Below are 23956 nucleotides of genomic sequence, written 5' to 3' on the forward strand. Positions count from 1 at the left end.
TCGATAAGGTCAATGCGACAAGCATTTATTTTTAAACTGCTCTATACTATAGGAATTGGATTTCATATTATTTTAACGTGAAATGGATCCTTGATGTTGTGGTATAGAGCTTTAAATTTTAATTGGAAGTTTAATGAGATAAATTTTGTAATTAAACAGTTAATAGGTGTGTATATAAGGAGAATACACCTTTTGTGTTTTATCTTGAGAAAGCCTGGTAGAGCCCGGGCGAAAGCGCTTTATTTATTTTCAACTGTGGATGTTGCATTAAATTTTCTCATTTTATTGATTCAATTGTTTCCTGGTCCTGGTGATTCTTCGGCCGTGGATTGTGCTTTTTACCAGTGGTGGTTGCTTTTTATCCGCGTTTTATTCAAGTTCCACTGGTACCTAAAAAATGTCTTGTCACAAATCAGCCAACAGCTGGACTTTCAGGTACCATTCTTACCTTGCCTGAAGACAGAACTGAGGTGGTGGATCCAGCAGGTACAGTAGAACCCAAACCTAGCCCTGCAACCCACCAGCCCAGTAGAATATATATGCACGTGGATGCCTCCGATCTAGGGTGGGGAGCAACTATGAATGGCCTCAAGGTCCAGAGCCAGTGGGAGCCCTCCCTTCAGAAAAAGCATATCAACATTAGGGAGATGACTGTGTTCCATCTAGCCCTACAAGACTTTCTCCCTCTTATGCAACCAGGACCCCTCCAAATCTTCACAGATAGCAGAACTGTGATGTGGTATATCAACAAATGGGGGGGGCAGGTCTTACATGCTCTGCAGGTTAGCAGTGCAGGCATGGGAGTTTGCCTCTCAGCACATCTCACTGTAGGTGGTCTACATTCCAACCCAGGACAACCGTCAAGCAGATGCCCTCAGCAGATCCTTCTCTCTGCATCACGAATGGATGTTGCACAGAGATGTGTTCTTAGACATTGTCCACCAGTGGGGCATTCCTCAAATAGATGTATTTCCCTCCCCACAGGACAGACATTTGTGGCTTTTCTGCTCCAGGGAGCCCTCCCCACTAGCCTAGAGAGTGGACGCCTTCTCCATTTCTTGGAAGGGACTGTACCTTTATGCCTTCCCTCCCACCCCACTTATTCAGAAACTCCTCCTATATATCCAGAGGGAAAAGCCAAGAGTCCTTGTTGGCCAAGGCAGCATTGGTTCCCCATTCAATCTCTTGCCAAGGGCAGTCACCACAAGTCTCCCCCAAAGTGGACCTGCTCACACAATAGAAGTGGTCTTTCATTCACCCACACCTGGAGATGTTCTGCTTAACCCTCTGGGTGGTAAACTCTTTGATTCCCTTCAGACACTGGTTCACAGAGGATGTGCTATCTATCTTGCAGGAGGCCAGGAAACCCAATACAAGGAGGTCCTGTGCTTCCAAATGGGAAAGATTCGCCAAATGGTGTCTCCAAAGGCAAATGGACCCCTTCCAAGCGGATGTTCCTCTAGTCTTAGCTGATGTGTGTGAGCTCATAAAATCAGACTTTATTCTTCAGTGAAGGTCCACTTATCTACCATCTCTGCCTGCTTACCCTTGGATCCACTTCTACTTTCCTGGTTGGATGTCAAACTATTCTTACAAGGGGTTCTCCAAGTTAGGCCACCAAAGAAACCTATTCCACCACCTTGCGACCTAAACTATGTACTAGAAAAACTCACAATTGCACCCTTTGAACCAGCTAGCTCTGCTTCTCTGCAAATGTGCACATGGAAAACTGTCATACTAGTAGCACATTCTTCAGCCAGAAGTGTTCAGAATTAGAAGCACTAATGGCATCCCCACCTTACACAGTCTTACACAAAGATAGGGTGACCCTTCACACCAATCCCTCCTTCATGCCCAAAGTGGTCAATCAGTCTATTCACTTACCCACCTTCTTTCCTTCCCAACAGAATGACAGTGAGGGAGTACTCCACTCACTTGATGTCCACAGACAGTTAAGGTGCTATTTGGACAAAACCAAAGCTATCATAAAGTCCAGTCAGTTTTGTGTTCTTCCATCTCACGGCCCTGGGCAAGGTGGTATCCAAACAAATTATCTCCTCCTGGCTAAGGAAAACTATTTCCTTCTGCTTTTCCTACCACTGCAAACACTTACTTTATGGGGTCAAGGCACACTCTACAAGAGCTGTGGCCTTTTCTTGGGCCTTCCTCAAAGGCCTGGACACAACTACCATTCTCAAGGCAGCCACGTTGTCCTCTGTGCATACCTTCACCAAATCTTACAAATTGGACCATGTCACCAGGGCCAGAGCAGGATTTGCAAGGGCAGTCCTGCAGGGATGCCAGGGATCTGCAGCAACTTCCACCATCCTTCCTACATTCTTGAGCTGTGGAATTCTCCCACAGTAAAAATACTACAACATGGGAATAGGAGGACTTAGAATAGTTTTGTAAAAAACACAACCAAAGATGTCCTCTTCCATTTTGCTGTATTCCTTCCCATCCACCAACACCCTTCATTACATTTGCCCTGTCTAGATGGCATCCTTGGTACATCTTGGACTGTTTTCCAACTGGGCAGTCAGCTCTGAGGTCTGTGCTTGCAGACGTCACATTTATGGCCCGTGGTTTATGGCCTTGCGTGTGACGTCCCACACATCTGGCAGCAACCAGGCTTAAGTTTTTGCATTAGAGCTGGTTGTTCAGTTCACCTGAGGCGGAGGATCAACACACTAAGAATACTGCAACATGGAAAAGGACATCTATGGTTATGGTAAGATTTTGCACAATTATTCTTCTGTCTGTCTTGTGTGAATTGCTCTCTGCTGCCTTGGCTTACTGTGCCAAAGCACACATCAGATATTTCTGCTTATCTGCCTTTTTCCCACTCTAGCATCCAGATTTGAGGTGAAACAGTTCCTTAAGGGCCTCCTTCACATTAGACGTCACAGAAAACCTTTTGGGACTTTGAGCCCACATCTTCGGGCTCTCTCAAACATTGCTCTTGGAAAGCTGTTTTACTTGTGGCCTTGACCTTGCCAGAAGGGTTTTGGAGCTTCAAGCCCTTATGGTGGTGTCCCCCCCTTCTTGCTATTTCATAAGGATAAGGTATCCTTGAGAACAAATTTCTCTTTTATGCCAAAAGTGTTTAATGAGTTATCTCTTAACCAGTCCATTCAGTTACTTACTTTCTTCCCTTCTCCACAAAACCACAGTGAGAAGATACTACACTCCTTAGATGTATACAGATAAACTTGGCTTTAGTCTTGTCCAGGTAAAACCTATTAGGAAACCTGATTAGTCTTTTGTGAACTTTCATCCCAAGACTCTGGGTTTACCTATTTCCAAGCAGACTAGTTCTTCTTGGATTTCAAAGACTATTTGTCTTTGTTACACCCTCGATGGAAAGAGTCTCTCTTCACCCATGAAGGCCCACTCTACCAGAGCTGTGGGTTCTCCTAAGGCATTTTTTTTCAAGGGCTTAGACAACAGTGCCATCCTTGAAGCAAGGCACCTAGTTTTCTATCCATACCTTTACCAGACACTACTAACTGGATGGCATTTCCAGATATAGAGCCGGGTTTGCTAAAGCCGTTTTACATGGCTTCATTGAGAGCTCCTCTGCTGCTCCTTCCTCTAGCTTTAGCACTCTCCCTCAGGTTAAGAATACTGCAGCAAGTGAATAGAAGGACCTAGAATAGTTGTGTAAAATCTTACCATAATCATAAATATCCTTCTCTTCATTGCTGCTGTATTCTATCCCTCTCTCTTTTCCTCCATTCCATTGTTTTGCTTGGATATACTAACCTTTTATATCCATAGTCTGGCATTCCTTCTGGGACATTCAGATCTGAGGATGGTACATGCGTGCAACACTTTTATGGCCTACATCTGACAGCAGCCTACATGTGACGTCCCACATATCCTACAGAAGTATAAGACTTTTGTATACTGGCCGACATAGTCGCCTTTAGGTGGGAGATCCCTCAGGTTAAGAATAATGCTGCAGTAAAGAGAAGGATAGCTGTGGTTATGGTAATATTTTGCACAACTATTCTTCAAGTTCTTTCCACCTCCTCCCTCTTTGCCATTTGGCCCCTCTGTCTGATACTTATAGTTGTAGCTGTCGGTGTCCTCCTATTCTCATGTTGCAGTATTCCAAACCCTTGGGTTTTCCTCACTTGCTACCTGAACGTCTGGCCTGTATACAAAAGCTTTTAGTTACCGCAGGGTATGTGGGTTGTCTGACGTTGGGTAAGAGAACATGGCCCATAAAAGTGACGTCTGCACCTAACAGACCTCAGAACTTCTCTGCTGCCAGTCAAACGTCAGCTCTTCCTGCCTTATGGCCATTGGATTGCTTTTTCTAAGATAAGTTAAACCGTTTGAAATGTTTGTTCTTTTGAGTCACTGCATGTTTTTGTAGATTCATGTCTTCCAGGAAGGGAAAAGTGTAGGAGTGGTCATCAGAGCCTCCATAAAGATGCCCACGAGCTTTGCTTTTTTTGCTTAGGGGCTACGCACAACCATAAGTCTTGCTCCATCTGACACACCTTCATTCCAAAAACCTTGCGCAGCTGTCTGCACGCGTTGAATATTTACCTGGAAAATCAGTGCCTTATATACTTAGCTTTAGTTATGGAGGGGCTGTCTGGTCAACCTGTCGAGCCACCAAAGAAAAAGGCCAAAGTTGCTAGGCCTGAATCTGTTGCTGCACCTCCTCCACCTAAAGTCCCTCCTGTGGCAAACGGTAGCCTGGAGGAATGATTGGTTGCTGCCATTATGGGTACAGTTGGGGAAGCAGCAGAACCCAGAGCAGAAGGAATGTCCTCGGAAGTAACGCAGACATCTGCTACCAATGGAGAGGGGGAACCTCTGCTTATACCAGCTGCCCAGACTATTGTGTTTGAGGTAAGTACCCCATTGGGGAACCATTTTTCATTGCTTGTTAATGTCATCCAGAAAGGGAAAGTGTCAGTGTGGACTCCAGATCCCTCATAAGGACGCCCACAATAAGTGTTCGGTTTAGGTAGAGCTCACGACTCTAAGGCCTGCCCTATTTGCCAGGCGTTCATGCCAGAAACCCTGCATAGCCGGTTGCACGTGTTAAATTTTTATCAATGTCTGAAATTTCTTAGTATGGAAGGTTCATGCGAAGTCCCCCCTGAACCACCTAGGAAGGCCAGAACCTTATGACCATTTACTTCTGCTGAGCCTCATCATCCGACTCCCTGCTTGTAGCTGACATAGGCTTGGTTTCAGGACTAGGTTCTGGATCTACTTCTGTGGAGGTCATGGGTACCTCTAAAGATGCCACACCATCCGCAGACTAGAGCACGTCCACATTGGCTACACCGGAGCTACTAGCCGATGTTGGGGGAGACCCAACGCTTTATGGGGAGTCATCGGAGACCTCTTCTCCTTTACAGTCCCCTGTTTCTAGGAAACTGGCCACCACTCCTTTAAAAAGAAAGAAGAGAAAACATATTGCTCCCTCTTCTGACAGCAGGCCTTCAGTCAGAGCCTCTTTATCACCTTTATGGCATTGAGACCTACTCCTTCTTCCCCCTCCACCTCTCCTAAGCCCTTTTCCCATGTATACAGACCAACCTCCTAAGGATGAGGAAGTCCTTTCAGACACCTCTGAAGAATCTCTCTCCTACAATTCACAACTTTCTTCTGTTTTGGGATATTGATCCCCTGAGGAACAGTCCCCTGGACCCTGATTCCCCAGTGGAAGATTTAACCTTTAGTGAGACCATTAGTAGGATGAAGGAACATTTCAAATGGGATTCCTCAGAAATGCCCGAGGTACAGAAGAGATATTACGACCTCGTTCAAATGGAAACACCTAGCCCATCTGCTGTTCCTTCCGTCCTTCCAGCCTTTGTAGATACCTTTTCTTTGGCATCTACTAATCCTGGCGCTCTCAGCCTCCTGTTCCACTCAGACCTGATAAGGTTGTACAATGTACCTGACACTGCTAAGCACCTGATAAAGTGCCCCTTAGCTGACCCAGCCACTATCTCTGTGGCCACTGACAAAGCCACCAAATTATTACCCACAACTACTATTCTCCATGCTGACAAGTACAGCAAGACCATGGAGAGATTAGGGAAAAAGATTTATACCTCTGCTAGATTGGCCTTTAGAGCCACCAACCACCAGACTCAGATGGCTAAGTATAACAATCTCTTTTACAATCTGCCATCAAACATTTGTCAGATGCTCCAAATTCCTTTGCCAAAACAGCCCTGTCCTCCTTTCTGGCTCTTAAATCTCAAGTCACCAGGCACACCATTAGGTGTAGCTGTGATGCTGCTGAATCCTCTGCTAGGTCAGCAGCATCAGCATCTGCCCTACACACATATTTCTGGCTGCACCTACAACCCCTGCCAGATAATTTTAGGGCCAAGCTCATGGATGCACCCCTGGATAATGCTGCACTTTTTGAATCTATAGTAGCATACCTCTTTAAATCATTGCAACAAAAAAGCAGAGATGCAGGACCTCAAACATCTCCTTTTCTCACCAATTCCCAAGTTCACCGGAACTATCCCTCCAAAACACAGTTTTTCAGGAAACAATCCCGGCCTACCCCCAGTGCCAGACCTTGAGAAAACACCAGGAAACAGCCTCCTACGCCTAGAGCTCCTTCTGTGTCTAGCCAGAGGGCTTCCTTTCAGTACAGGGCAGGTAGCATCTTGACTACCTGCCACCTTTGCCTCAACCTCTTCCCTCTACCATGCCCCTGTCTGCCCACCTTTCTCATTGTCTCTGTCTGTGGATCCAGATCACCAAAGACAAATGGGTCATGTCTATCCTCAAAGATAGCTACTACATGGCTTGGCTCTCTCCTCCTATATGGAAGGGCACCCCCCCCCCTTCACCTTCACAGCAACTGCCCCTTTTACAACCAGTACTGCAGACATTACTAGACCAGGGCACTCTACAGTCAGTTTCCTCCTCTGCAAGAGGAAAAGGTTTTTATTCAAGGCTGTTACTGGTTCCCAAAATAAGATGGGCCATGGAAGACCCATCCTGGACCTTTCCTCCCTCAGTCTCTTCCTAAAGGTACCCACCTTCAAAATGCTCACCCTGCCCCACCCCCTTTCTCTTGATTTACTCCTCAGGGATTCATGGTTACTCTAGATATAAAAGATGCCTACCTCCACATCCCTATCAAACCCTCCTACAGGAAATAGTTAAGATTCTTGGTGGGCTCCTCTCATTGCAATTTTTTGCCTTTCCTTTTGGTCTTTCCACTGCTCCCAGAGTCTTTACCAAATGTTTGGCTCCAGTGGTAGCCTACGCCAGGACAAAGGGGATACAGATATTCCCCTACCTGGACAACATGCTCATCCAGGCCCCCAACCAACAGATACTACAAGATCAACTCCACCTAGTGATCTCCTTATTGCAGTACCTGGGATTCCAGATAAATCCCACCTCCAAGTAGCTCAGGATATTGTCTTTCTGGGGTGCAGATTAAGAACAGACCTAATGGAGGCTTTCCTGCCACTCTTAAAGGCAAGCTCCCTGTTAGATCACCTCCTCCAGGTGCTCCAGTCGATCCAGGTGACTGCAAGGCAGTACCTGAAACTTTTGGGTTACATGGCAGCCACAATACCCATGCTACCTTTAGCAAGGCTCCACATGAGGAGGCTGCAGTGGTGCCTTCACTCAGTCTGGAAACAACACAACCAGCCTTTGGAGCACATTGTGCCACTTTTACCCTGCTTAAAAAAGGAGATACTTTGGTGGTGGGACCACTTACAGAGAAACCCATGACTCCCATTACAACCACCACAACCCACCCAGGTCATGCACACACATGCCGCGGATCTGGGCTGGGGAGCTACTCTAGGACTAAGACAGGTGCAAAGCTTATGGCTGGTCCACCTAAAATCAGAACACACCAGTGCCAAAGAAATGAGGGCAATCCTGCTAGCTCTGCAGGCATTCCAACCTTTCCTTCTACAGGGGACTCTTCTTATATACACAGACAACACAACCATACTGTGGTATATCAACAAGCAAGAGGAGACCAAGTCATACCTGCTTTGCAGGCTAGCTTTCTTGGTTTGTGAGTTGGCTACCTCACAGGGAGTCTTCCCTACATCCTCTACCTCCACAACAAACAGGCAGAACCAGCAGAAACAACCACAAATGGATGTTGCACAGAGAGGTCTTCTTGGATCTGGTCCACAAGCAAGGTATATGTCAAACAGACCTGTTCACCTTCTCCCTCAGCAGGCAACTTCCTGGATTTTGCACCAGGACGCCAGAATACTTGGGTACTGGGAACAGATGCCTTCTCAATCTCCTGGAAGGGCAAATATCTATATGCATCCCCCCTTCCCTCTCATTCAGAAAACCCTGCTGAAAATACAGCAGGACAACCCAAAAATCTTGTTGGTGACTCTCTACTGGCCCAGACAGCACTGGTTCCCCTTACTTCTTCATTCTTCCAAAGACTATCACCACAAGTTGCCCCCCTCTCAGAGTGGACCTCCTCACACAAAACAAGGGATCACTAATCCATCCACAGTGGCAGATGCTCCACCTAACTCTGTGGCTGATAGGATTTTGATCCCATGACGCCTTTACAATGAGGACGTGCTCGATGTCCTGCAGGAGGCCAGGAAACCTAATACCAGAAAATTGTGTTACTCCAAGTGGAAACTATTCACTATTTGATGTCACAAAAAACAGCTGGATCTGCTTCTCAGCGAACCTCCCCTAGTGCAGTCCTATTTGTGTGAGCTACTGCAGTCAGGTCTGGCTTACTCCTCCATTAAAGCCCATCAGTCTGCTATTTCTGCCTGCTTACCACTAGACTCCCCTCTTGCTTCACGACTACCTCACAGACTTTTCCTCAAAGGAGTTCTGCACTTTAGGCCTCCTAGGAGACCCTTTCCCCCTCCTTGGGATCTCAACTGTGTTAGAGAAGCTTACACTACCACCCTTTGAGTCAGCTAATAAGGCATCCTTAAAGCACTGCACCTGGAAAGCCATCCTGCTGGTGGCTCTTAACTCAGACAGGAGACTATCCGAGCTCCAAGCTCTTATGGCTACACCACCCTTTCTAGTTTTCCACAAAGACAAGATTACCCTTAGAACAAGTCCATCCTTCATGCCCTAAGTAGTCAATGACAAGTCCCTAAATCAGCCCATCCAACTACCTGTTTTTTTTTCCCTCACCCACGGGGAGACAGTGAGAGAGTGCTGCACTCCTTTGATGTGCATAGACAGATCCGATTTTACCTGCACAACACCAAGTCCATCAGACAGACCAGCTCTTTGTATCTTTTCATCCCAGAGCCCTGGGTAAGGCAGTTACCAAGCAGACTATTTCTACTTGGATATCAAAAGCCATAACCTTTTGCTACCAGTTTAATGGCAAGACTCTGCAAGGGGCAGTAAAAGCTCATTTCACTAGAGCAATGACATCTTCAGAAGCCTTCTTCAAGGGTTTGGATACCCCTTCAATTCTGGAAGCTGCTACTTGGACATCATTCCACACCTTCACCAAACATTACAAGCTTGACTTCATCTCCAGGTTCAAGGCAGGTTTTGCCAGGGTTGTCCTGCATGAATTCCTGGAATCTACATGTAGACCACCACCCCAACCTCAGTGAGCTTTGGCACTCACCCATATGCAGAATACTGCAACACGGGAATAGAAGGACATAGAAAAGTTGTGTAAAGTCGTACCATAACCATAGATGTCCTTCTCTTCCATGTTGCAGTATTCCTTTCCACCCACCATCCCCTTTCATCTGCTACATTTCTTCCTTTTCTGGGTGGCAATGATATAACATTGTCCTTACAGGACTGGCTCCGAATGGGGCTACTCTTCTGAGGGCTGTTTTGTGCCAACGTCACTTTTATGGCCCATGTTTCTTCCGCCTCGCCTGACGTCTGATGCACCGCAGGAGGACTGAAAGCTTTTGAATACTGGCCGTACATATGCAAGATTGAAAGGATAAACCCATTTGCAGAATACTGCAACATGGAAGAGAATGACGTCAATGGTTATGGTAAGAGTTTACATAACTTTTTTTTCCTAAAGTGAGGCTTCATTTGCAGAATCAGTTTTCATCCTTTAACCAGTTATCACTTTCTTTAGCCAGATTGTTTCTGTTTTTGCTTCTCTGTCTTACTTTGTAGAGTTTTTGTTTCATTTATGCAGATGACATTCTGTAATGTTGTGGATGGAGTTAGAGAAGGCACTAGTGGGAAGTTAAAACTGATAAAAAGCTTTTGGAGAGGACAATGATTCTCTCCCCTGCCTTCTGTAGGAACTGCTGAAAGTCTGCTGTTATGCTGAATGCATTCAGAACTGTACTTTCCGCTATGTATCCACACTGCTGTAGGTTACGTAGTGCTCCTCCCTCCATAGTTGAAAATTGATAGTTCGTGTTTTATGCTAGTCCAGACAGAAACTGGTTAAACTCAACATATGGGTTACCTGTGACAGTGAAGGTACAGTAGATATGTGTCACTGTGGTGTATTTAAGGTGGGAGGATGCAGAGATGGTTTATATGAAGTTGGTCTGCTGTGTATCATTTAAATTACTTGCAGGTGTTAGTTGTTACTGGTTTATGAGATGTCTCAAAAGAAGAGCATGGCACACCAACCTGTTTTTACCTGGGAATAGTTTTTAAGTATTTTGTGTTCAACAAGCATTGGAGATGTGGTGGTCTTGCTCCATGTCTTGCAAAGACATCTGATGCTGGAGTAACAGTAATGAAGTTGGGGCATCTGTGTTAATCCCTCACTCCTTTCCTAGGGCCCAGTGATGCCAGGCAGCCACTCTGCGGAAAGATTTGTTATCGAGGAGAATCTTCATTGCATCATCAGATCTCACTGGAAAGAAAGGAAAACTTGGTAAGGGAAGAATATGAATTTGTGTGATTGATAATTGAATATTTCTGACTAGTTTTTTCTGCTTGCTTTTGTCTTCCATTTCTGAAGTGCAGTTAATGTTTTGAAGCTAGCTTTTCTTTCTGTTCTTTGTCATAACTGAGATGCTATGCCATACTACTAGATCTTCTGCACAAGCTTTGCTGTGAGCTGAATGGAGACCCTCTGTGAGTGTCACTGTGGAGGGATGTACCATCGTAAAATCCATACTGTGACATTTTCATTTTGCAACTGTGAGTTTACATATTTTAAATGCTTTTTTGGGTCCCATTCTGTACTTTAGACAGATCTCTGTGATTTAGCCAAGTTTGTGTACATTACTTCCTTAGAGTGGTAGTCCTGTTCAGTCTGTGGTGCCAGATGACTGTGTCATGTTTACCATTCTCTCCTGCACAAAGGTGGTCCAAGAAACTACAAGCCTAACTGTCTAAAGTCCGTCCTAGCAAGGAATTGTGAAAATGTCCTATGAGGCAAACTGGCGAGTTGACTTCCTTGATGCCTGTTTTTTCTCATGTGGGCAAACAACATAGTTGCAAATTGCGGAAATTGACAGTCTTAATTCAGTTGGGATTAAGTTTCTTGTGTGGCAGGATGAAAGGAACCATGTGGATGTGTTGCATCTGAGTTGGTATGAACTTGACGTTGTGTGTCATACAATTTTGTTGGGGAAGGGAATGGTGGTTGGAGAAATAAGTAGTAAAACATGGAAAACTGCTGTAAGGTACAGACACAACACTTACCAGTTTGCTAAGGATAGGGTGACAGTTAATTGCCTCTGTAGTGCAAGGATTAGGGATGTCACTAGGGTTTTTAGGTCTCAGCATCAAACTAGATAAAGTTACAACATTGTTGTTACCTATGTGGGGGAGAATGATTTTGGGTATTCCAGCCTGTGTTTGTTGTATTGAGACGTTAAGCTCTCTGTTTATGCCTTTGAAAAGGACAAGGGTCTGGCATTGAGCAAGCATTCTGCCATCACTAAGAATGATGTCTAAATTCAAGAGTAAAGTAATTGGCGTCATTTTAGGGGGCTCCAGTACGTGTTTTGCATGGAATGAAATGATCCAGTAGACCCACCTGCTTTGCCAGGGATGGATTGCATCTGTAACCTCTCGGCTTTCCCATGCTGGCTTAAAATGTTGTTTCCCTCAGTGTGTTTTCAGACAAAGTTCACCTGATAGACATCCCAACATAATAAATTCCAATCTGGATAATATCAGGGTAGCACTGCTGAATGCCAGAAGCCTAAACTGCAACATCTCTGAACTGTGAGGCCTTCCTTAATCTCAAGTACATTAGCGTTTGTATAATTACAGAAACCTGGTTCCATTGCAGTGCTGACACTCGCACTACAGGGTACTATTACTTATCATGCATTCAGATTTACAGGCAGGTGTGGGTTAGTATCTGTTTATTCATAACTCCATTGTTTCTTATCATATTTCACATGGTACAATTCTGGGACTGGTTGAAGTTCTAGTTTGTAAATGAAATTACCACATTATATCCAATCATTGATCCTCATCTATGACCACTTATGAGCATGCATAATACTTTAACCAGTTAGATAAGTTGAACCAAATACCTTTCTTATGCTTCAGCTGTCCACACACAAACTGGCAATTGCCCAGAGATTTCTGGACTTTGTAAATGTCAATGCACTTGACCAGATTGTCCCCTACCCACCAGAGGTGTTAATCTTTTAGATCTTGTCCTCACAAACATTTCTGTCAGTTGCACCAACCCATTTGTTTACCCATCCCTAGTCAGGTCTTACCATATTGCTGTGAGTTTTCATATTAAAAACTGTTTTTATGGCCCCTGAAAACAATATCTGGGGATTACGATTTACTGATCTTACTGACAGTCACAAATGGTACAGCTCCTCAACAAATATTGTAACTGAGCCTGTTTACTTCTGTGAAGACTGGTAGAGATGGGTGAAGGCTGCCAGCCTAGCCAGATAGAATTTTATACATAATTCTATAATTTGTAAATATGAATGTGAATCACAGGCTTGTTGTCTTAAATGAAAAAAAATGCTGTTACAAAAATGTGACAACAATGCTCTCTATACTGACCCAGTAAAAGCATGTTGTGACCTTTTAATCTAAAGTTGGCTCCAGTCCGGCTAGATGAAGACTTCCTGCCTGTTGTTTTAAAGCATTAATGACCAGAATTTACATGTGGAATGTCCTTTATTGCTCTAAGTGTAAAGAAAATGTCAATGCAGTTTCTGTCAGCCTGGGAACACCAGGAAAGTGTAAAAGATGACGTAATGTTTTAGCAGAACTGCAGTTTCAATTTAAACAGTTAGACCCAGAGATTAAGCATTTTTGTCTTCTCCAACTCACAGCACTGCCTCTTGTTCACATGTAAGTTATCTTAGACTTGTGTTTTCTTTTAGATAGCTAGAATTTAGAAAGTTTAGACTGTGTTTTTCTATGATGTCAGAACTGTACTACTGATTTATTTCAAGTATTTCTGTGTGATCTCTGAACTTTTGACTAGCACTGTATAGTAGAAAGTATTGTCTTGTGGTTTTAATTCATTATTAAATATTTTAAAACCTTTTAACTGTGGCTGGTTTGTGTAGAGATAAGTTAAGCTCTAGAGTACATTGCATATTTATAGAGTTTACTGTGCAAGGCCACTCCAATAGCTTTAACCCTGGGCTGTACTACCGATTGGATAATAATATTGCACAGTAATAATTGGACACCTTTTTAAGGGCCCTTGGGTAGCTGATAAATATTAGCTGGGTGGTGGCAAGTGGTACTACCGTATAGTCCGGGTAAAAGGGGCACAGCTGGAGAACCTGTGCCAGCCTTCCCCAAAAGTGTCTGTGTGGTTGTGTAAACTCTTATCTCAATGTTTGTGTGTCTCAGCTACTTGGGCAGGGACACGAAGCACTGGTTGGTCAGAGAGGGTGCTGTAGATTTTAGCTTGCCCAGCTAGACTGAGATCTGGACCCTATAGCTGTGCCAGTGGGGAGTCTTATTGGGGAGCAAGGGAGTGACCAGCCCCGGACTGACTGATTTCTGTGTGCTCTTAAGGGAAATTGCACTTTGCTGTGTGCATTTGTTATCCTTTCCCCCTATATAAGATGCCCCTCTTTGATGTTAGTGGTGGGGATTAAGGCTTCTTGATTTCTGGGCCAGGGCATGGGTGTCGCATATTAATTGGTGGCAGTGGTTGGATTCAAACCCACGCCTCCATGGAGACGTTTTATACATAATTCTATCTGGCTAGGCTGGCAGCCTTCACCCATCTTTTCCAGTCGTCACAACTTCTCTGAATGTTACTCTGTCTTGGGTAAATGCACTGAGGAGTCTATATCGGTCTGGAGCAAGTATAATGGCAAGTGTAGAGCTAAACCCATATGGTGAAACTACTGCATCAGTAAACACTGTAATAAAAAGAAAAAGTTCTTGGCCATCATTAAAAGATGCTTATATCATCATAAAAGGGATTTAAAATTGGTAAGTTTTTCACTTATTAGGAAATGTAAGGTCAGCTATGAAGTTAAGATTGCAATTAATTCAAAAGAAAAACATAAGGCCTTCTTCAGCTATGTTAGCAAAATTATAAGTAACCTACAATTCCGTACTGAATTTGCCTGAACTGATACCTCCTTCTCTGACCCCAGGGACATTGCTAATATTCTTGTGGACAGATCTTTTCCAACTTCACTACACACCACCCTCCACTCTCTTTCGTCCATTACCCTCTCACACTATCCCTCCTGAGACAAATTTGGATCAAGTCCTTTTGGCACTTTACAAAATAAAAAAACACTAATTTTGTGGGTCCTGACAATATTCCTGGATGACTGCTGAGAAGTATAAAGTCCCAGTTAGCAAACGCCTTCTATCAACTCTTCAACCGAAGTCTTTCCACTGGTTAAGGCCCCAAGGAGTAGAGAATGACAGTAGTGATGCCCGTGTGTAAAAATGGTCCTTCTACTGCCATGGGAATTTACAGGCCGATTAGTCTCACTCGTATGATTTGCAAGGCTTTGGAACATGATGTAGGTGAGCTTTTTTTCCCATGGGTACAGATCAGTTCAGTTTTATAAAAGGCAAGTCATGTCTCCATAACCTGGTTGAGTTCTTTGAAAGGGTTACTTAACCCTTGGGTGTAGGGGGCATATAGTCCACACTGCTTATCTAGACCTTGCCATAGCCCTTTGACACTATCCCCCATGCTGGAATTATTGGCTTAACTCTCCCAAATTATTTTCTTTCACATTATTTTGTTTTGTGATGGTTTCAGTATTGGAACAATAATTGGATCTGGTGGATTTGTCTTTTTATAAAGGGACATCCATGTTGATCCTGTAGTTTTATTTATTTATTTATTGACATTTGCTAACCGGGTTGGTCCAGGTGGGCTTGTGGCCCATTTTCAGTGGAGACCAGAGGAGAAAAGCTCCCTACAGAGACAGTTTACAGAAATTAAAAACATTTGGCTCAACAATATGACAAAAAATCAGTTAGACAAAAAAGTTAAATATACAAAGCAGTAATGCATGCACATTGGAAAGCAGATCCCACACCGAGACTTTCATTCTTACTGCATCACTTGTTTAGGCCCAGACCACGACAACCGTCGTTGCTGGATGTTCTTCGTGTTGCACTATTGCAGTCATTACATTTGGGTAATCCTGCTTGCAGGTTGCCCTCAGTCGGCCTGAATTCCAAAGTCCTGGGTCATGCGTTGGCCGCTGTCGCCCCTTCCCTGATGTCCAGTTGTCAGGGGTATAAAAGATGCGGCCGATGCCCTTTTCTTTAGTCTTTCTTGCCGTGCCCGAAGCAGAAGCAGTTCGCAAGTGCCGGTCGGCCGACTCCTGAGATTTTCGTGTTCGAGTTTCAGATCCGAAGTCAGTCAATAAAGCTATGTACCCCGTTGGGGAAACTTTTTTCTTGCTCCAGACCGATGTCAGAAAAAGTAAATAATTGTATTTCTTGTGGAAAGCAAATACCTCATAAGGATTTTCATTCTTACTGTATTCCTTGCCTAGGCCATGATCACAACGTTTCTGGTTGTCGGTTTTGTGCTAGATTTAACCAACACACTATTAAGTGTCTGTATGATTTTGCTTTAAACTATTTTGGATGCCAGTTTAATTATCTAGAAATGTCATTGGATAGCTATCTGACTACCGGAGTTTACAAAAAACGCAAAGAAAAGGAGAGAGACAACAGAGGCCCAAAACCAACGACAAAGCTTCTCCTGAGCCAGTTGCCGGTTCACCGGTTCTCAGTGAGGCGCTTTCGCAGCCCCTGACACCCGCTACTTTAGAGTTGCAGGCCGCTACAGACTCCCACATGGAGTCGCCATGCCGCTGGAAACTCAAGGTATTGGAGCCTCTGTATTCCTTCAGATGGGTCTGGAGCCGCTGAGCAGGCACCGGCTTCTGAGGGTGTATTCAGACCTAAACATCTTTACATTAAACCGACTTCAGCTTCAAAGGCAAAGACTAAAGCACCTTCTAAAGCAAAGAAACAAACTCAAGAACCACGTGGTCAGGCCTCTATGCCCAAAAAACAGATGCTCAAAATGGCCGAAGACTTGATCACCTTGATCAGGGGTTCCCAACCCCCTCCTGATAAGAGGCCTAGGCAAGAGACTGACTATGAATCTTCAGATCAGGTTTCCCTTTCTTCTGATTCCTCTTCTGATCAGGAATATTCTCTTCCCCCTTATGAGGATTCTGATGCTGAAGAATCAATACCTTCAGCTGCTCCTTCAGAGGACTATTCTTTTGGGGAAACCTTGCATACCATGAAGGAGCATTTCCACTGGGAGAGGCAAGATTTTTCAGAATCTAAAAAGAGGCTCAGGGATTTCCTTTTACTACCTCAACACAGGCCACTGTCCATTCCACCTGTGTTAGACATTGTAGATGCATTTTCGGAGTCTAGTCTTACCCCTGACTCCTTACCTCCATCTCCTGTTAAGCCTGACAGATATTACAGGGTTCCTAACTCTCATAAATTTCTTTTTAAAAACCCTGCTGCAGACCCAGAAACTATTTCACAGGGTCCCAAGGGAGTTGAGACTTCCGCTGCAAAAAACCCTACCCCCACTGGGGCACTGGATAGATGGGGGAAAAAAGGTATACACATCTGCTACCTTGGCTATAAGGGCCTTAAACTGTCAGATGTTCATCGTGCATACAGCTGCAGTCATAACAGATGGGTTTTCCTGCCGTCAGGCGGGTCCTCGGTCGGCCGAATTCCAAAGTCTAGGTCCGACGTCGGATGTCGTCGCTTCTTCCCTGACGTCAGTGTGACAGGGGCATAAAAGAACCAGCCAACGCCATTTTCTTCAGTCTTTCTTGCCACGCGGTGCCCGAAGCAGAAGCAGTTCGCAAGTGCCGGTCGGCCAGCTCCTGAGATTACGAATATTTTTCAACCGAAGTCTTCTTGAAAGCTAAGTACCCTGTTGGGGAAACTTTTCTTGCCTCAGACCGATGTCAGACGAAGTTAATAATTGCATTTCATGTGGGAAGCAAATACCGCATAAGGATTTTCATTCTCTCTGCATTCCTTGCTTAGGCCCAGACCACGACGTCTCGGCCTCTCGTTTTTGTGCTACATTCAACAGACGCACTATTAAGCGTCAGGCGGAGTTCCCCAATACTATTTTGGCAAAAAGTTTAATTACATTATGTCGTTGGATACTCCGACTCCAGTTTTGAGTAAAAGACGCAAAGATAAGGACCGACATACGAGGTCCGCAACTTCTACCGACACCACGCTAAAGCCGACTACAGGTGCTCTGGTTCTCAGCGAGGTGCCTACGCAGCCCCTGACTACCGATGACACTTCATTGGTGGTGTCTTCTGTGCCCGAGGTCGCAGGCTCTTCGGCCCACACCCCGACTACAGATACCGAAGCCACTCTTGGCGGGGAAACTCAGAGTTTAGACAGGCCTGCCACCTCTCAAGGTGTCTTCAGGCCTCCTCCTTCTTTTTCCATTAAGGCTTTCACTAAATCTAAAGCAGCCATGCATTCTAAAAGACAAGCTCCACAGGGCCCCTCTCAAGGCCCCATGCCTAAAAAGCAGATGCTCAATATGGCTGAGGATTTGATTACTCTTATCAGGGGTTCCCAACCCCCCTCGGACAAAAGGCCCAGAGTGGAGGAAGAATACCCTTCCTCGGACCAGGCATCCATTACTTCAGAACATTCTGAAGACCATGAACATTCATACTCCCCTTTTGAAGATTCTGATGCAGAGGAGTCCATTCCCTCTCTCCCCCCTGAGGATTACTCTTTTGGGGAAACCTTACATACCTTGAGGGAACACTTCCACTGGGAAGGCCAAGAGTACTCCGATTCCAAGAAAAGGCTTAGGGATTTCCTCTTGCTCCCTCAGCACAGGCCTCTGGCTATACCTGCTGTCTTAGACATACTAGATGATGTGTATTCGGAGGCCAGCCTTAACCCAGATTCTTTACCTCCAGCTCTAGTCAAGCCCGACAGGTATTACCGGGTTCCTGATTCACACCAATTTCTATACAAAAGCCATGCGGCTGACCCAGAAACTATTTCACAGGTCCCAAGGGAATTAAGGCCTCCACTGCTAAAAATCCATTGCCTTCAGAGAGAGATTCCAGAGCTTTAGAAAGGTGGGGGAAAATGGTATACACCTCGGCCACCTTAACCATGAGGGCATTAAACTGTCAGTTCCATATGTTAAAGTACCAACAGTTTCTGTTATCACAGTTGAAAAGCAAAATGTCACAACCTGAACAAGACTTGGAGTTGCAGGATTTGTTACATAGTGCAGAGCAAGTGGGTAAACATACCTTGTAATGTGGTTTTGATGCTTTAGAGGCCTCATGTAGAGCTGCTGTTACAGGATCAGTCATACGTAGACATGCTTGGCTCAGAGAAAACCTTACCAGATCATGTCAAAGCTAAATTACTAGATGCACCTCTTCAAAAAGATGTATTGTTTGGTGTTAAAGCTGAGGAGGTATTAAAGAAGATGGAAGAAAAGGCAAAATCAATGCAAACAGTGAAAGATTTCCTACAGGTACAACCTCCACGTTTCAGTAGAAATTGGTCTTCAAAAAATTGGTCCTTTCCAGCCACGGACAGACCCCAAAGAGGTAGATACAGGTGCCCTAGGGGTAGAGGGCAATCTCAAGGATCATTTAGAGGCAGACAGTGGCAAGCACCTACACAAAGAGGTGGTGAGGATAGTTCACAGCCATTCAGAAAGCAGAACCAATGACTTTCCCCTTTGCACGCCAAGCAAGGCTCAAATGGCAGCACCTTTAGCGGAAAACTGGCATTATTTTCAAAAAATTGGCATATTGTCACAAAAGACAAATGGATCCTGGACATTATAGACAGAGGCTACATATTCCACTTTCACACCCTTCCAAAAATGAGGCGCATGCCAAACCTGCCACACAATCAAAGGGCAGAGGCACAAAAATAAATTTCAGATCTCATGGACATGAAAGCTATTCAAGAGGTACCTGCACAAGAACAGGGTCAAGGTTTTTATTCCAGACTATTCCTGGTACCAAGGAAGGGCAAAGATTGGAGACCTATTTTGGACCTATCCATCCTAAACACATTTTTACTTGTGCCAAAATTCAAGATGCTCACATTACAGCAACTTCTTCCCGTGCTGGGCAAGGAGTCTTGGCTGGTAACATTGGACCTCAAGGAGGCATACCTGCATGTCACAATCAGACAAGATTGCAGAAGATACCTCAGATTTCTTGCAGGTTCAACCCATTATCAATTCTCTGCATTGCCCTTTGGCTTATCTACTGTGCCCAGAGTGTTCACGAAGTGCCTGGCATCAGTAATTGCCTACTGCAGACTTCAAGGGATACAAATATACCCATATTTGGACGACTGCCTGATCCAAGCGGACAGCAAGCACATACTTCTGAAACATCTGGCATTTGTAATAATGTTCTTGAATTCTCTGGGATACACAGTCAACAAAAAGAAATCAAGGCTAATACCCTCCCAAACAATTTTCCTGGGTGCCAGCTTGAATACAAATACCCAGATGGCCTACCTCACGCCAGAGAGACAAGGTCAACTAACTCAATACTTCAGAAAACTGGCAACCTTCACCAGGCTGACTGCAAGGAAAATCCTGCAGGCTCTGGGATTCATGGCATCTTGCATCCTACTAATCCCATGTGCAAAGCTGCATATGAGGAAACTTCAATGGTACCTAAAAGACCTATGGTCTCAACACAGCCACAGTTTGGAAACAATTATACCACTGATTCCATGTCTTCAAAATGAATTTCTGTGGTGGGCTCAAGCATGCCAAAGAAACACAGGTCTCCCATTCTGCAAGCCTCAAGCAAATCAAGTCATCACAACAGACGCCTCAGACTACGCCTGGGGGGCGCACATGACAGATCGGTGCATTCAGGGCAAATGGTCCCAAAAAGAAAAGCACCTACACATCAATCAAAAGGAAATGCTAGCAGTAATAAATGCTGTTATGGCTTTCAAAGACCTACTGCATCCAGGCCAGCTACTGATAAGGACAGACAACAACACAGTGATGTGGTACATAAACAAATAGGGAGGAACCCATTCATATCCCCTATGCAGGCTAGCCATGTCTCTTTGGAATTACAAATCGAACTTCAAGCACAGTACCTGACAAGCAAGGAAAACATGCTGGCAGACAACCTAAGCAGAAATATGACAGATTGCATCCTCAAGTTTTTACAAAGATAATTCAAGCATGTGGAAGGCCAGACGTAGATCTCTTTGCCACCCACAGAAATCACCAATTGACAAAATTCTGCTCAAGGACCTTTCATCCACAGGCCTGGAAAGTGGACGCACTCTCTTTCAGTTGGACAACAATGACAGTTTGTCTTTCCACCTCTTCCTCTGCTGCCCAAAGTTCTATTAAAAACCAGAGCAGACAGACCAAAGATGATTCTCATTGCTCCAGACTGGCCAAGACAACACTGGTACCCATTCCTGAGGAGCCTGACGCATTCCCCACCATGGATCCTGCCTCTAATGCCTTTTCTACTGACTCAGCACACCTTCAAAACTCTTCACAGTCAGCTGAAAAAACTCAGTCTAGCCGCATGGAAGATTCCTTAAATTCACAACAGACCCTACTCTCCAAGGAGGTGCAGGATGTCATTTTGGAGGCCAGAAGGCCTTCTACTAGAAAAGCCTACTCCGCAAATGGAAACTGTTTTGTGCCTGGAATCAGAAAAAGGGTCAGAATCCTGGAATACTGAATTTACCTCAAATATTACAGTACCTAGCTGAGATGCTAAGCAGTGGACTTTCTTTCTCCTCCATCAAAACCCATGCCTCAGCCACTTCTGCAGAATACAGCACTGATCCTCCTTTATTCTCTCACCCCCTCTTAAGACAGTTCCTCAGAGGGGCTAAGAATATAAAACCCCCAAGGAAACAACCAGTACCTGCTTGGGACCTCAATTTCATTCTTGAAAAACTGACCTTGCCTCCTTTTGAGCCAGCTGCTTCAACAGAACTGTAATATTTGTCCTGGAAAACAGCCTTCCTTCTGGCTATCACCTCAGCTCGCAGGGTTTCGGAACTACAAGCCATCATGGCTGTGCAGCCTTTCATCATTTTCCATCAGGACAGAGTTTCCTTACGAACCAATCCTTCCTTTATGCCAAAGGTAGTATCCAGGGTAGCCTTGAATCAGGCTATCCACTTACCTACCTTTTACCCTAATCCTCAAAACAAAGGGGAGAGACTACTACATTCCTTGGACATTCACATACAGCTACGTTATTATTTGGACAGAACAAAGCCTTTCAGAATATCAGAGCAACTCTTTGTGTCCTATGCTACAGGATCTCAAGGGAAGCCTATTTCCAAACAGACATTCTCAAAATGGATAGCCCACTGCATACGCTTTTGTTACTCTTTTCATGGTAAAACTGTACCTGCAGGCATCAGATCTCACTCCACAAGGGCCACAGCTACCTCTGCAGCTTTCCTCAGGGGGGTTCCTACCAAGGATATTTTGGAAGCAGCCACTTGGAGTTCTGTACATACTTTCTCCAAGCACTTTCACCTACCATTATACTCCAAATCTAGAGCAGGCTTTGCCACTGCAGTCTTGCAGGGCATCCTGGCTCCTCCTAGTTCCACCTAGTGCCTACCACCCCTTTTTTAGCTTTCGGATTCTACCCATCTGTTATGACTGCAGCTGTATGCACAATGAACATAGTACAGTTTTGTACCTACCATAAATGTTGATGTTCGAGTGCTAATACAGCTGCAGTCCAGGTTTCCCTCCCTCCTTCCCCTCTTCGGACAGGCCTAATGGCCAACACTTCCTCATACAACCTGATTGGGGTATTCTTTTATGGTGTATTTGCTTGCAACTACTGTTGTTTGATTATATTGCATTGCATTATTACATAAATTTATGTATTGCCTTCCTTCTGGGGGCACCTGACATCTGGGGCAAGAAAAACTGAAGAAAATGGCATCGGCTGGTTCTTTTATACCCCTGTTGCACTGACGTCAGGGAAGAAGTGATGACATCCGACGTCGGACCTAGACTTTGGAATTCGGCCGACCGAGGACCCGCCTGACGGCAGGAAAACACATCTGTTATGACTGCAGCTGTATTAGCACTCGAACATCTATATTTATGGTAGGTACAAAACTGTACTTTTCATATGCTCAAATAGCAACATGTCATGGCATTGTGTAAACAGAAAATGTTGTTAAACTCTGAATGTGCAGAAAACAAGGAAATGCAGGATTTATTGCATGCAGCTGAACAAGTTGGAAAGCATACTTTGCAATGTGGTTTTGATTATTTGGATCTTCCTGTAGTGCCGCAGTTACAGGTTCTGTAATTAGGAGGCATGCTTGGTTAAAGGAACAAAATTTGCCTGATCATGTCAAAGTTAACTTGTTAGATGCACCTTTACAGCATGATACTTTATTTGATGTTAAGGCAGAAGAGGTGTTAAAGAAAATGGAGTACAAAGCTAAATCTATGCAAACTGTCAAAGATTTTTTTTACAAGTACAACCACCTAGGTTTAGTAGACACTGGCCAACAAAGAATTGGTCCTTGTGTCAGGCAGACCTCAAAGGGGCAGACCCAGACACCCTAGAGGAAGATCCCAGGCGCTACTTGGACAGAACCAAAGTTTTCAGAAAGAGCAATTACTAGTGGCATATGCTGTAGGATCACAAGGAAAGGCTATCTCAAAGCAGACTATTTCAAAGTGGATAGGCCACTGCATTTGTTTCTGCTACTTACACCATGGCAAGCCAGTGCCCAAGGGCATTAGGTCACATTCAACCAGAGCTGCAGCCACTTCAGCAGCCTTTCTCAGGGGAGTACCAACCAAGGACATTTTAGAGGCTGCTACTTGGAGTTCAGTGCACACCTTTACAAAGCACTATCATCTACCACTCTACTCTAAATCCAGGCAGGCTTTGCCCCTGCAGTTCTGCAGGGCCTCATAGCCACTCCTAATGCTGTTTAGCTCCAGCCTCCCATCCATAACTTTGGGACTCTACCCAAATGTAATGACTGCAACAGTGAAACACGAAGAACATAGTACAGTTGTGTACACTTACCATAAATGTAGATGTTCGAGTGTATTCACTGTTGCAGTCCAGGTTACCCACCCGCCATCCCCCTTTTTCTTCTGATGGGACCTATCTTTCCTTCTCTGATTTATACAACCTATGTGGTGTATTTGCTTGTAGATGAAGGTAAAGTTTATATTGGTGCATGTATTTTATATATATATATATATATATATATATATATATATATAAATTTTGGCTACCCTTTTAAGGGGCACTTGACATCTGGGGCAAGAAGAACTAAAGAAAATGGCGTTGGCCGCATCTTTTATACCCGACGACCTGACGTCAGGGAAGGGGCGACAGCGGCCGACGCAGGACCTAGGACTTTGGAATTCAGGCCGACTGAGGGCAACATCTACATTTATGGTAAGTGTACACAACTGTACTTTCTGTGCCCTCTTTAATGCGAGAACCATTCGCAGTAGAGCTCTTTTTGTAGACAA

The 23956-nt window shown here is 44.6% G+C and overlaps 1 protein-coding gene across 1 annotated transcript in view; it reads left to right on the forward strand.

Annotated features, from left to right (window-relative positions):
* Positions 1–23956, forward strand: part of NCBP1 (nuclear cap binding protein subunit 1) — a 2903332-nt gene that overhangs the window by 1207180 nt on the left and 1672196 nt on the right. The window contains exon 11 of the mRNA XM_044060340.1: positions 10755–10852. Within this exon, the coding sequence (XP_043916275.1) occupies positions 10755–10852 (98 nt within the window). The remainder of the gene's footprint in view (positions 1–10754; positions 10853–23956) is intronic.

The sequence above is a fragment of the Protopterus annectens genome, chromosome 2.part0, assembly GCF_019279795.1.
Source record: "Protopterus annectens isolate FY-2018-M chromosome 2.part0, PAN1.0, whole genome shotgun sequence".
Taxonomy (NCBI): Eukaryota; Metazoa; Chordata; order Ceratodontiformes; family Protopteridae; genus Protopterus; species Protopterus annectens.